We start from the raw sequence: 12943 nt of genomic DNA, 5'->3' as shown, positions 1-12943 counted from the left end.
GAGCGAGGCTGGGCGGGGCCTCCCGGCCAGCCACAGGGCAGCTCCGAGCCCTCGCCTCGTCCCACTCCTCCAGCAAAGAGAGCCGAACCGGCTCATCCCATCCCAGCGATTCTAAGCGAGGCGTTCGCCTCCTGGGGAAGGACACGGGCTGATACAGGGCAAAGCATTTGGGCAAACCCCACCTGGCCGCCAACGCCGCTCCTCCTGCCTGCGTGCTGGCAGCGGGGGATGGGAGAATTTGTCTAATTTGCTTTTCCCAGTGCTTACTCTCTCCTTTTCCATGTTGCTGTTCAGGAAGGGTACCATTAGCAATGCTTCTGTGGGCTGCAGTTTGGAGTGATGCTGTGGGATAACAGCAGCTCCCGGCTTTTTTTGGAGCTAGGAGAGGAAAGGACCATTTGGGAGGAAAGAAGAAGCGGAGACATTTAAAATCCCTTTCCTTTTTTTCAATGAATTATGCCTATGATCCTATGATTGTGTCAGCTTCTGAAGCCACTGCTCCCCAAGCCCTGGTGTGGACCATCTTCCCATGGTGCCTAATCTGGGAAAAGCTGCAGCAGCAATTCCTCTTGCAGTCATTTCCCTCCACACAGAAATGGTACCATAACTACTTCTGGTTGGTTTTGAACCCTTCTCCCAGTGCTGACAATAATAAACTCTCACAATAATAAATTCCGATAACAACTGGAATAATTCAGCTCCTCTGTGCAGTTTGGAGAGCAGAGGTTATGGGAAATTCCTGCTTGGGTTTTTCACTAGCATTTCTTTAGGGAAATGTTGAAAATTTTACTTCTTCAAGATGCCCCTGGAAAGTCCACCTCTCAACCACTTCTCACTTTTGAAATGGAGCAATCTCCAGAGCAACTAGAGCCATGCTTTGAGGCAAGGCAAGGGTCTCTTCAAGTGATGGGAATATTTATTTATTGGCATTAGGAGCTTGGCTCTGCAAGCAGCTGTTTTGCTTGAGGGAAAGCTGGGGCTTATTTTTGAGCCTTGTGCCTGGCTGCTCTTTATGTTGATGGAAGCCCTGTTGTTTCAGTGAGGTGATTCACTGTGTTTTGAAACAATACGTGACTGAGATGTCAGTAGTAATTGGGATAATAATAATAGCTCACTCTTATCTTAGCCTGGATCACCTGTAGAGCATCATTATCCCTGCTTGGCAGCTGGAGAGAGACAGAGCTGGGACCCAAGCTGTGTTAACCACGCAGTGCTGGGGAGTGGTGTCCATGTGGGAGTTACCTCCAGCCAGAGTGGGGACAGTGATGAGAGGCACAGGGCTTGGCACAAAGGCAATGAATCGATGCTCTCTGCTGGGGTTTGGTTGGAGCTGTTGGCCAGGTGGTCCTGGCTGCTGGCTGGTCATATCCCTCCAGCCAGGATTTTAGCAGGGAGGAGGTTTGTTCTTGGGGAGCTGCTCTGGGGCACCTCCAGCACTGGAGTGGGCCAGCAGCTTTTCAAAGGCGTGCATGGGTTTGCAAGCCCCACTCAACATCTATCTAGAGCCAAAAGACTTGCTTCATCCTGGCCCTCCTGTCCCGTGCTAGATGGATGTGGGGACCCTGTTTGGAGGGTGATGCCTGGGGTTACTTCAGCAGTTTTGGGGTGACAGCAACCCCCATGAAAGTGTTGCTTCTCAGAAGAATACCTCTGTTTTCAGCTATGTCCCTGTCCTATGCCAGGACCTGGCAGAAACAGGAATCTAGTATGGAGCATCTCTTCAGCTTTACCCTCCTCTGCCCAGTTAGCTTTTAGCCTCCCTATATTTAAAGCCAGAGATGGGGTGTTTCAGAAGGGCATGAGATTAATGGGAGACCCATGTGCTTGATTAAACGTCTGTATCTTATTTCTCTTTGTGGTGAGGAGCTGGGATGCCAGTGCATCCTTGTATGCTCCATGAGGGCTCCTCAGGACCTTCCTGAAGGTATCCTCACCTCAGCAAGCCAGGTATTTATTTTCTGCAGCCAGGCCATGTGAGGCCAGCACTTGTTTGGCATTTACATTGAGTGAAACCTTATAACTTTAATAAGATGTAAACCGTGTTGCACATCTCTGCCGTCGCACAGCAACCCTGCAGTAATGGCCCAAACAAAGCCTTCCCGTGTGGAGGAAACACTAAATCCTATTGTGGGATAATGCTGCTCAGCCAGAGCTGGTATCTCTCCTGCAGCCTCCTCAGCCTGGACTGTGCAGCTGGGATGAGCCCCTGCCCCACTGCAGAGTGGTTCCCGCCTCACTGTTCTTTTGGGGAAAGATGCTTTTGCTGGCATGGGGCTTCAGGGTGAGACCTGGGTCTTTGGAATGTGCTGGGGAGCCTTGAAGGGCTAGGCAGCTGCTGAAGACTGGTAGGTTCCCAGTTCTGAACCAACTTGACAGCCAGCATGTTTCCCTCCAGCTGTGCTTGCATGACCTCCCACAAAAGTCCTGTGTCAGGATTGGCTGAGGAAAAGATGCTGGAGTAGATCCTCATCTGGCTTATCTCAGGTGGCTCCAGTCATTTTTCAGTGTCTTATTTTAGAATTCCCATGTCCTTTTCTCTTCCCTCTTATGCTGCCCTTTCATGCCTCCTGTCATGCTGCTGAGCCATGGGGCCAGTTTGCCTTGCAGTCCCTGGTGCCAGGCTGGGGACAGGTGTGTCCTGTGAGCCCCTCCTGGAGCACAGCTGTGCGTGGTGCCCCGACGGGGATTCCTGTCGGTGCGGGGCTGTCCTTCCGCTGTGGCGCAGAGATCTGATGAGCTCAGCTAAATCAGTGCTCCCTGCAGCTTTATTTGGATGGTGCTCACGTTGCTGAGCAGGGAAGCACCTGCAGCAGGGTGTGAAAGCAGCATTAATAATAACAGCAACAGAATCTGCTCTGGTGGTGAGATAGGGCTTGGCAGTGAGACAGCAAAATGAGGCAGGTGTCCATGAGTGGTACCTTCAAGTGGTCTCCCAAAGACATTTTGGAGAGGGTTTGGCACAGGGTGGCCAATGGGCAGCTCCAGCACTAGCTGCTGAGAAGAGAGCAGCTTGCATACTTTCCCTCCTTCCCTGCTTTCTGCTGCCTCCCCCTTCTCCCATGATATGATGGATGTGCCTTACCCTGCCGGCTGGAAGGGCAGGTGCTCTCAGCGCAGGTGTGTGCCCTACACCCAGCTCTTCAGCAGATGAGCTGAGCTATGCCTCTGTGAGGATTTTTATCTCCTTTTGGTGCATGGACCTTCAGGTAGGTATGGGAGTGTCTGGCTGTGCCTTGAGTGCTCTCATTGCAATCCAGTCATCACCAGGTGTACCTGCAGGTTATCCCATCATCTCACCTGCCCCAGTTTATCCCTGCAGTGGTGGGCAGCTAGGTGCAGTTTGTGGTATGTAAAATCACGTGGGAGCAGCCCAGGAGCTCCTTCTGCTCTTCCCAGTTTATCCCTGCAGTGTGCAGGCCCCAGCACACATTACAAAAGGAAGAAAGAGCATCACCTGGGACATCCACTAAGCAAAATAAGAGATTTTCCCTTTTCTTCAGCCCTTAGGGGTGATCTGCAGGTTTGGGGTGACATGCAGTAGCAAGGTATCCCCAGGCTGAGCCCTGAAGAGCTGTTGATCCAGCCCCCACTGACTCCAGCCACAGCCCAAGGGCTGTGCTGGCAGCACCCCTATCTGCAGAACCATTCCCAAATCCCTGTGTTCCTGTCCCTGTGACACCAGGCTGAGGAGGAGTGTCTGAGGGCAAAAGTTGGCTGGGGAGGAAGTGGTGGAAGGAGTTGTGGTGATTTCTGGGATGCAGTTAAGTAACAGCAAGCTGAGGGTGGGCAATGGGGAGGAGTGACCCTCTTCTGGGTAGGATGCTCAAAAGCTCTTGTAGTTGAGGAGAGTGCACCAGTGGGCTCCTCTACTGACACGTTCGCCTGCAGCCATGGAGCAGAGTCCCAGCCTGGCTGGACACTCCGTTTGGTGGTCAAAACCAGCTTGTGGAAACGGTGTGGAGCTGGAATTTCCTGCTTGTGTGACCACTAAATTCAGCTTTGCTTCCCACGGTGCTGTGGAATCCTCAGTGCTCAGTCCATTTCCCTGATGCCCCTTTTTTTGCTGCTACCCTGCAGGTGGAGGCGGAGGACCACCAGGACGTGGTGGTCTATGACCAGAGCACACGGGACGTCACTGGCTTGGCTGCTGACAGCTTCCTCTCCATCCTCCTGGGCAAGTTGGACAGCTGTTTCCACAGTGTCTCCATCCTCACAGGTAGGAGCCCTGGGTTACCGCTGCATCTCTAGGGGCACTCATGCCCTTAGCCTGGAGTGACGGAGCTGTGTCCATGTGCACCCACTTCCCTGGCCACCAGTGGCTGTGGCGGAGGAAGGCAGCCCTGCATGCAGGCTGAGGAGGCTCAGCCCACGCTGGCATCACTGGGTCTTCCCCATGCCCTCTTTCCTTGCACTGTCCATCTCACCAGCAGCCAGGGTGAATGAAAGAGGAGGGTACAGAGGAGCTGTGGTGGCATGGATCCAGCCATCCAAAAGCTGCCCTTTGTTCTCCCATCCCTGCGTTGCTTCATCCCTGGTCAGTGTGCCAAGGAACAAACCCAGTTCAGGCACTCTGCTCCCTCTTGCTGCTGTTAAAGGGAGGGCAGGAGAAGAAATCCATGGATGTACTGGAAAGGAGAAGGATGGCAGGGGCAGAGGGTCATCCCTGAGTGAGTCAGGGTCTGCTGGAGATGATGCTCTCCGGGCACAAATGTGCAGGCAGGAGGAGGCACGTGCTGCCCTAATTACAGCCCTTCTGCAGTGGGGCAGGTGACTGATGAATGAAAAGCTCCAGCCCAACAGAGAGGAGAAGAGAGGCAGGGAACTCTCTGAGGGAGAGCTGAAGATGCCTTTGATTCCCCTTGGCTGGGACAGCCAGGCATCTGCCCTGATGGCTGCCTGCCTTTGAGCTTTCCGCCCACAGATGGGTGGGCAGGCACTGCCCTTGCAGACCCTCAGTCCCACTGAGCTGTGCCAAAAGCACAGAGATGGGAATCACCTCTGTCCCTCAATCCTGTCCTCATCCTGTGGCAATTGGGTACTGTTTTGGGGCTGAGGCAGAGGGCCCCAACCTCTGTGCCTTGGGACACCACAGGGATGCAGGGAACTGCCACACCTGCAGACTGACAGACACTGGGAAGGGTAATTGTGGGGGGGAAGGTAGCACAGGCAAGTGGCATTCAGGGAGTCCTGCCCATGCAAGGCAGGGGTAAGTGCTGTTGAATTAGAGCAGCTGCATTGTGATAGAGAGAACAGAGTAGAGAAACAGCAGGATTAAACCCCCTGGCCTCAGGTTCTACCAACAAAACCAAGCAGGGACTACACAAAATCATGGTCAAACTAATTATTTGTGGCCTGGGTTGCAGGAGCTCTGCTGAGGCCAGTGCGTGAGGATGCCTCCCTGAGCTGGCTGTGGCAGTCCCTGGCCTGCCTCAGTAGCTGTGCCTGCGGTTCCAAGGTCGCTGTGGCATAAACTAGGGCACAGCTTGGCAGGAGAAGGAAGTGGTAGATGCAGCTGCATCTGGGAAGGAACCTGCTTAGTCATGGGGATGGGTCAGGAAATAGCCTTGGTGGTGTCACCCAGCACCCCCTAACCTGCTGCCACTTTCCCAGGGCTGGGTGAGGAGCGGAGCTGGGTGCTGGCTGCAAACCCCTGCCCCGCCCCACCGAGTCCTCCTGGAGCTGGACAGGGCTGCGTGAGGTGTCCCTGAAAACCCCGGAGCCTTTTCCTGCCTTAAGGCCAGCGGAGGCCTGGGGGAGCCTCGTAGTGCCAGTGCCCCCCAGCTGCATGCACAGCATGCTCCAGCAGACTGCCACCCCCTCAGCCATCAGCACGCCACCAGCAAGCCCCTGCCAGCAAACCTGCTGTCCCCCACTTGGGCACACGCCTCCTCCATCATCAGGACAGCCATCTCCATCCTCCTGGGAGCCCCAAGCAGGAGTGTGGGTGTGCTAGGCACTAAGCAGAGCTCAAGCCTCCCAAATTAAAAGCACAGCAGGGCCTCAGCCTCATGTGGAACGCGGGCCACCAGCAGGGGGAAAAGCTGGAGCTGAAATGTGGAACACTGGGTCATGGCGGCGGTGTTTCACATGGAAATCATGACGGGAATGGCTGTGCAGAGCATCCAGGGGAGGCTGGGCACGCTTGCTGACAGGCACAGCTTCCTCCTGCCTGCGCTGTGGGCAGCAGTGGGCTGGTGTAGAGACAGCTCTGGAGTGCTTGGGGGGTCTGGGGCAGGATGTGTGAGTGGGCCTGATTCTGAACCCTTGTGGGGTTTAACCCCTCGGTCTGTCCACTCTGGCCTCAAGCACCTAGTCCTGCCCCAACTCATTTGGTGTCTCAGAAGTGTCTGCATTCTCCTTGGAGGTGTCTTGTGACCCCAGTGGGTTGGCAATCCCAAAATTGGGAATATTTCAGCCTGTCCTCAGTGGGTGCCATTACCTCAGGGAAGCTGTCCTGGGGGTCCCCAGTTCGGTGTGGCAGCCCTGCACAGCCCCTCTGTGCTGCCCAGCTCTCTCAGCCCCAGCAGATGCTGGGGTCTGTGCCTCCGTGTCCCCATCTCATGCAAACACCAGGCTTGGCTGTTCCTGCTCACCTCAGGCCAGCAACCTTCTGACCCTTGAAGCAGCTGATGGAGACTGATGGGTGAGGACAGGGGAGCTGGGGGTGGCAGGACTGGTGCCAGGGACTCCTCAAGGGTTAACAGCCCAGAAGCAGCGATTCCAGTGGCTGGCAGGGAAGAATCTGAGTCAATTATTCCCAGTCTTGGAAATCATCAGCTTCTCTTCTTTTTTCTTTTCTTTTTTTTTTTAATTGTGTAAGTATAAATAGTGCTGCTTGCTGCCCTCCATCCGTGGGAGCAGAAAGACTGTTGATTTATATGGTTTTCCTGACATCACATGAAGTGGTGGAAAACTGAATGGAGCCAACATTTTTCCTGCATTACGTAATGCCCCCTCCCTCCCAGCCCAGCTCTGCTATTCCTGCAGGAGCCTGACTGTTCTTTAACCTTTGTTTACTTCAGCACAAACCCTTGCTTTTTTGCTTTTTTCTGCTTTTTTTTTCCTTTTTTGTCTTTTTTTTTTCCTATTTTTTTCCTCCCTTATTCTTCCCCTTTGTAATCACCCGCTTGGTTTTTATTAAGAGGCATTATCTGCTTATGAAGCAGCAGCAGCAGCAGTCTGGCTCCATTGCTCCCTGACAGCTCCCATGTGCCAGCTCTGGTATGGGAGCCTGTCCAGAGCTGTGTGTGGTGCTGTGGTGTGGGTGCTGAGCTTCACCAGCTCCTCTCCATTTGTCCAGCTGCAGCGGGCAGTGTGGAGATTTTCTTCTACTCCTATTCAGTGGCTAAAAGTGACAGCTGAGGGCTTGGGATGCTGGTCCAGATGATGCTCAGTCACCCATCCTGTCCCTACTCCTGGTCCTTAGCTGAGCACCAGGTTCAGCTGGAAGCCGTGTGCCAGCTGGAGATAAAACCAGGACGGCAGAGTGGCCAGCAGTGGCGGCCCCACAGCCTGGGCTGCAGGGCTTGGGACCCGCCTTGCCCAACAGAGGCTCTTTTTGCTCAGTTCCATGTGCTGGGGGAGCTTCTCCGTTGCGATATCGCCTCCGACCTGAAACAGGCCCCTCAGCTGCGTTCTGAGCTCCAGTCATGAGCTTTTCATCTGGCTCGGGAGCGCCTGTGAGATCATCTTCAGCGCCCCCCCTCCCCCCGCTTTTGTACCAATTCTTCAAGGAATGTTTAAATTTTCCAGTCCTGTTCTTTCTAAATTTGGAGCGTCTGTTTACTCCCAGGATTCGGAAAGAATGTAACAATATCATCAGCGACAAATCCCTCCCAGCCCTTCACTAGCCATCCTCCTCAGCGAGCCGGCTGGCCGTGACCCAGGGCTCTCCAGCCCAGCGGTGCCATGGCCCTCCAGCACGGCTGCACAGAGCTGTAATTGCATGGCTGCAGTCATCTGGGTGGGGGCTGAGATTTGGGGATTTTGGGGAATCTACCAAAGACAGGTGACTTTGCCGCAGGCAAAAAGAAGTAGTGAGAGAGGAAAGGGGATTTCCATTGCAGGAGCTGACTTGGGCTGCCCAGGCATGAGTGGGTTTAGCACTGAAGCACTGGCTGGAATTATTTTAGACACAAGGACTCAAAGATAGATTATTTTAATTAAAAAAAAAAAGAAAAAAAATGAAAGAAGGAAAGAAAAAACACTTCTCTTTTTTCTTTTTTTTTTTATTTTTTCCTTTTTTTTCTGTATAGGGACAGCACTAAAAAGAGGTTAAACATCAGGGTGACTGAACATGGCTTTGCTCATCCTTGGCTGAAAATTCCATGATGCTTTCTCATGTCATGTTGGTGAGAAGCCACATGCCAGCTACACATGCCCTTGCTGCCTGCTCCTCTTGAAACATATTGGGCTGGAGAATGAAGAGATGAATGAAAAAAGCCAAGCTAGGCAGGTGTGAAAGCAGGGCAGAGGCAGGGCAGAGCAGAGGGGACTTTTCTTCAGTCTGGTCTCAGAAGCTGGAGTGGCAGCATGTGCATCCAAAGGTTGTCATGGCATATCCTGAAGATAAAAGCTTAGCAAGATCCAGAACCAGGATTGAGGTAGCTTTATAAACTCGATGTAAGGAAAAAAACAACTAAAACCTAAGGAAGAAAATACCCCAAATACCCACACATTGGTCACAGAATCACAGAATATTCTGAGTTGGAAGGGACCCACAAGTATCAAGTCCAACTCTAAGTGAATGACCCATACAGGAATCAAGCTCTCAAACCCATGGGTGTCACTAGCACAATGCTCTAACCAGGTTAGCAAATCTCAGGGTTTGTCAGTCACAAGCTGTCTGATGGGAATGGGGAGGCAGGACCTGAGTGCAGCTGGTGATTTGATGGTCACGTTCCTCATCACCCACTCTGCACAGCATCACGATTTCACCTGTTGAGTTTGGGCTGTCAGTGTGTCTGCTGGAGACACAGCATGTGCAGAATGCACTAGCTGGTGGGTTTTGTCCCCTGACTCCAGCAGAGCCTCTGCTCAGTACATGGGCCTGAAGGTGCCCTTGGAGGTCAAGCATTAGGGCTATTTCAGGTACCCTCAGGCTGTAATGTCTAAGAGCACTTGGGGACTTACTGGCATGAATCCATCAGATGTACCTACAAGATTTTCCTTTAAGTCTGGTTACTGTCTCTGAACCTCCTGCAAGCACCTCTGTCCACCTGTGGCCATCTCCATCCCACAGCATACTGTGATGAACCCAGAGAAGCAGATGCTCAGCTTGCAGGAGCGTGGGTATGAATAAGGAGGATATGGGAGTGGGATGAGACAGGAAAAAGAGCTCCCATAGGACTCTCAATTTCTTGCTTTTCCCAGACTTGGGAGTTTTGAAGAACCAGCTTTGTAAATAATGTGAAGGGGGATTCTGGTTGTTCTTCATGTAAAATTGCCCACATGATAGTCAGGAATGGAAGAAGGATAAGAAGGGCTGTGCAGGGGCTTACATCCATCTTTTCTTCAGGCTGTAGGTGGTGAGGTGCATGGGGATTGCCTGTGGTGATGTTTTTCTTATGAGTGTCCTGAGGATTGGAGGTAGTACGCTGATACCAGCCTAGAGGGAAATGCATGTTTTAAAAAATCAAATGGGAATACCAGGGTTTGTGATTTTTACAATCCTGGAGGTTTAGGTAACTCTCTGAACCTCCCTTCCTCTCATGCAAAACATCCCTGGAGGAGTTGCTTCCTTTCCTACAGCAAAGCCATCTGGGACCACTTTAGCCAGGGCAGGACTGTGTGTTCTTGCCCTCTAGCCCCTCTTCAGTGGGTGCTGGCATCCAGCTTCAGACACCCAGCCTGGTGGGTGCCCTAGGGAGTGCTCCCAGTCTCCTCAGTCCAAGGCACAGAGGCAGAGTAAGGTGCCCCCTTCTCACCCTGAGCCACAAGCAGGAGATGCCTGGGAGGCTTTGGGCCCGGCTGGAGCAGTGACTGCATCCCTGGGAGGGGTTAAGCCAGGTCACGTATGTGCAGGGCTGATTGTATTCCAGACCTATGCTCTAAACCTCCCTGTTTAGCAACGCTGTCGTCAGACAACTTGTTTTCCCGATTCTATAATTACCCTGAGGAGCTTCCCCTCCCCCTCTGGCCGTGTTTTTTAACCATTGGACCCAGAAAAGGCAAGCAAAAGGGTCAAAGGCAGAGTGGGACAGAGGAGAAGGGGCGTAGGGAAGAGCAGCCCTCTGGTTGCTGTGCCTTAGAAAACTGCTGTGTAATTTCATTTCTCATTTCTGGAAGGTCAAGGGGAGGAAGGCAACTTTCCCAGTAAGAGATCCTGATGGGCAGGGGCCACTGCCCAGTTACAGTTTCCTTCCTTCTGAGAAATCTGCCTCCCCTCATCCGCCTCCCCCTTCTCCCTGGGCCTGTGCTGCGTGCTTGCAAAAGGTCGTCACTGGCAATTATTACCAGGTCCCAGTGCTGGGTGGAGAGAGGAACTGCTGGCCCTGCCCAGCTGGCCTTGTGCCAGGCTATAGGCACTGTCCTGACAGGGTATGTAGGTGCTGGACAGGAACTCATCCTGCTCCCTGCTCTTGCAGGAGGATTACATGAGTCTCTCCAAGCCATTGCAGCAGATGTTTTTCCAGTGAGTGCTGTGGCAATGGGAGTGAAGTGAGGCTGACTAGGCTAGGCATCTCTCCCTGGGTGATGCACCTCTTGTCTGATAAATAGGGGCTGGAGGCAGGATGGGTGACATCCTGGCCAGGAGGAGCACCTGGGAAAAAGGGACAAGGAGCAGCAGCTGATAGATGGAATGTATTTCTGCGCTATGAATGTTGCCTTTTATCCCTCTGCTTGCCAGCTGCCCCCTGCCCCAGGTGCCAGCCCCTATACTGGTTTTGGCAAAAGGGTGCAGAAAATGGGGAGAGAGCAGAGAGTAGGATGCTGCCTGGGGAATGGTGGCTGCAGGTGGCATCTCCATGTGGCTGGGCTTCACACTGGAGGAGGAAGGGGGCTGCTGGCTATCTGTTTGTCTTTTGCTGAGGATGAGAGGGCTGTGGGACGCTGGTAAGCCTCCTGCATTGAGGTCTACTTGGTGGTGTCATGCCCAGCTTCCCACCTGGTGCTCCCAGGAGCTCTGAACTGAAATCTCAGTCCAAACACATCATGAAGGACACTGACATTACCAAAATAACTTGTGCCCAGGGCTCTTGGAAACCTGAGAGGGATGGACAACCAGAAGGGCAGCGAGAAAAGGCAAATTTTGTTTGTGTATCTCTGGGTCAGGGGCAGTATTGCACCGCCTAATTCACTACATGCATCCTGCAGCATCCCCCTTGCCCACTGCTCCTGCATGACCCAGTGACCCCAGCAGAGTGACTAGGTGCCCCCCAGTAGACCCCCAGCCATGGCCACCGGAGCATGTCACAGCTGGATCACCCACCAGCCCGGGTAAACTTCTGCTGGGGCAGTGGCAGTGGGACACAGAGGGATCTCCATCCCTGGCAGGCGTTGGCACTGGCTACCAGCATCATGCTCCCTCCCTTGTAGTGACAGTGGTGGCAAATGTGGGGGACCACAGATCCCCCTGGGGACGTGCTGTGGTCGTCACTTCCCGAGCACGGCTTGTGGGGGAAAGCTGCTTCTCTCTTCCAGCCTAGTTGGAGCACGCTTTGAATTTTATCCAACCTCTGACCCACATCTGATAATAATCAAACCATATTTGTTACAACAACAAGGCTCGTTAGGAGGCTGGCTCCGCTCGGGGTGGGGGGGAGGAGACAGCACTTAGTTAATGCCAATGACCTCATCTCATGTGATGTCATTCAAAGGAAAAACACTGAAGTCACTCACATATGGCTCAGCCTGGGGTTTTTCAGCCCATAAAGCTTCAGATTTTCAAAGGCACAATACATGCCCCCCCCTTCTCTCCCCCGCTTACTATAATCCTGAATGATTTTCTGGAGGCCTGGGCTCAGAGCAATAAACTCGTAAGGAGCTGTGTGGAGATGTATTAAGGAGTTCTGCGGGTGGGAAGCGGGGGACAAGTAATTTTCTCCTGCAGAACAAATGCAAAGAAGAAAATACATCACTCCCCACCTGCTTCAGAAGCCCCTAGAGATGGATAGACCCCCCAGTGAGACCAGGAAAGGCTATTCCTACATGTCCCCTCTTGCTGGAGTTTTGCTCGTGAGGAGGCTTTGGCAGAGGGGCCATCTCCTCCAGAGCATGGTCCTGCTTTGCTGGGACCGGGCAGATATCTCCATCTGACATGGCCATGCACAGGTGTGAGCAGCCCAGTGCCAGCAGCCCCTTTTCCTGCCAGCTGTTGGGACCCATTCACTGTCAGCTGTTTTGGACCACTCCAGGATGAGCATCCTCCTGGGTGATGCTTTCAGTGGAGACATTAAGGGACAAGATGAGCTCTTCATTAGGGACCTGCTGTCTCGTCCCCAGCTCTGCCCTGCACCAAAGAGCCCCGGAGAAGTCATTTAATCTTTTGTGACTCAGTTTCCCTCTTGGGAAACTGAGATCATGGCGTTGCCCTTCCTGGTGCTGGGGTTCAAAGTTAAACCTCGCCCAGGGGATGCATGTTGGTCCTGCCAGGAGCCGCTGTGGGGAGGGGTGTGCAGCCGTGGGGTGCCTTCCCGGTACGAGGAGCAGCAGGGAGCCGGGATGGAGTGCAGTGCTGCATCCCCCTTTCGTTGTGGGGGTTTGATCGCACACCGCCCCGGCAGGTGCTAAAATGAGGTGTGGGCATGAGCTTCCTCCCACCACGTTCCCGTGCCATACTAGCTGCGCGGGGCCAGAGCCGGCGCGGTGCAGCGATCCATCTCCCGCCGCGGCCGCTCGCTGCGTGGGGGCTTTGGGCAGGCGAGAAAATCGCGGTTGCGCCTTTAAGCGGGGAGCGAAGCATATGTCAGCCCGGCGTTGTGCTGCGGGTCTGCGTGCTGAG

At 53.5% G+C, this 12943-nt stretch overlaps 1 protein-coding gene across 1 annotated transcript in view; it reads left to right on the top strand.

Annotated features, from left to right (window-relative positions):
• The window catches only part of DUSP8 (dual specificity phosphatase 8), a 39925-nt gene that overhangs the window by 16132 nt on the left and 10850 nt on the right, over window positions 1–12943 (top strand). The window contains exon 3 of the mRNA XM_005419581.2: window positions 4078–4216. Within this exon, the coding sequence (XP_005419638.1) occupies window positions 4078–4216 (139 nt within the window). The remainder of the gene's footprint in view (window positions 1–4077; window positions 4217–12943) is intronic.

Source organism: Geospiza fortis, unplaced genomic scaffold (assembly GCF_000277835.1).
Source record: "Geospiza fortis unplaced genomic scaffold, GeoFor_1.0 scaffold66, whole genome shotgun sequence".
NCBI classification, from domain to species: domain Eukaryota; kingdom Metazoa; phylum Chordata; class Aves; order Passeriformes; family Thraupidae; genus Geospiza; species Geospiza fortis.
Note: the sequence above shows the minus strand (reverse complement) of the source record. Positions and strands in the feature narration are given on the sequence as shown.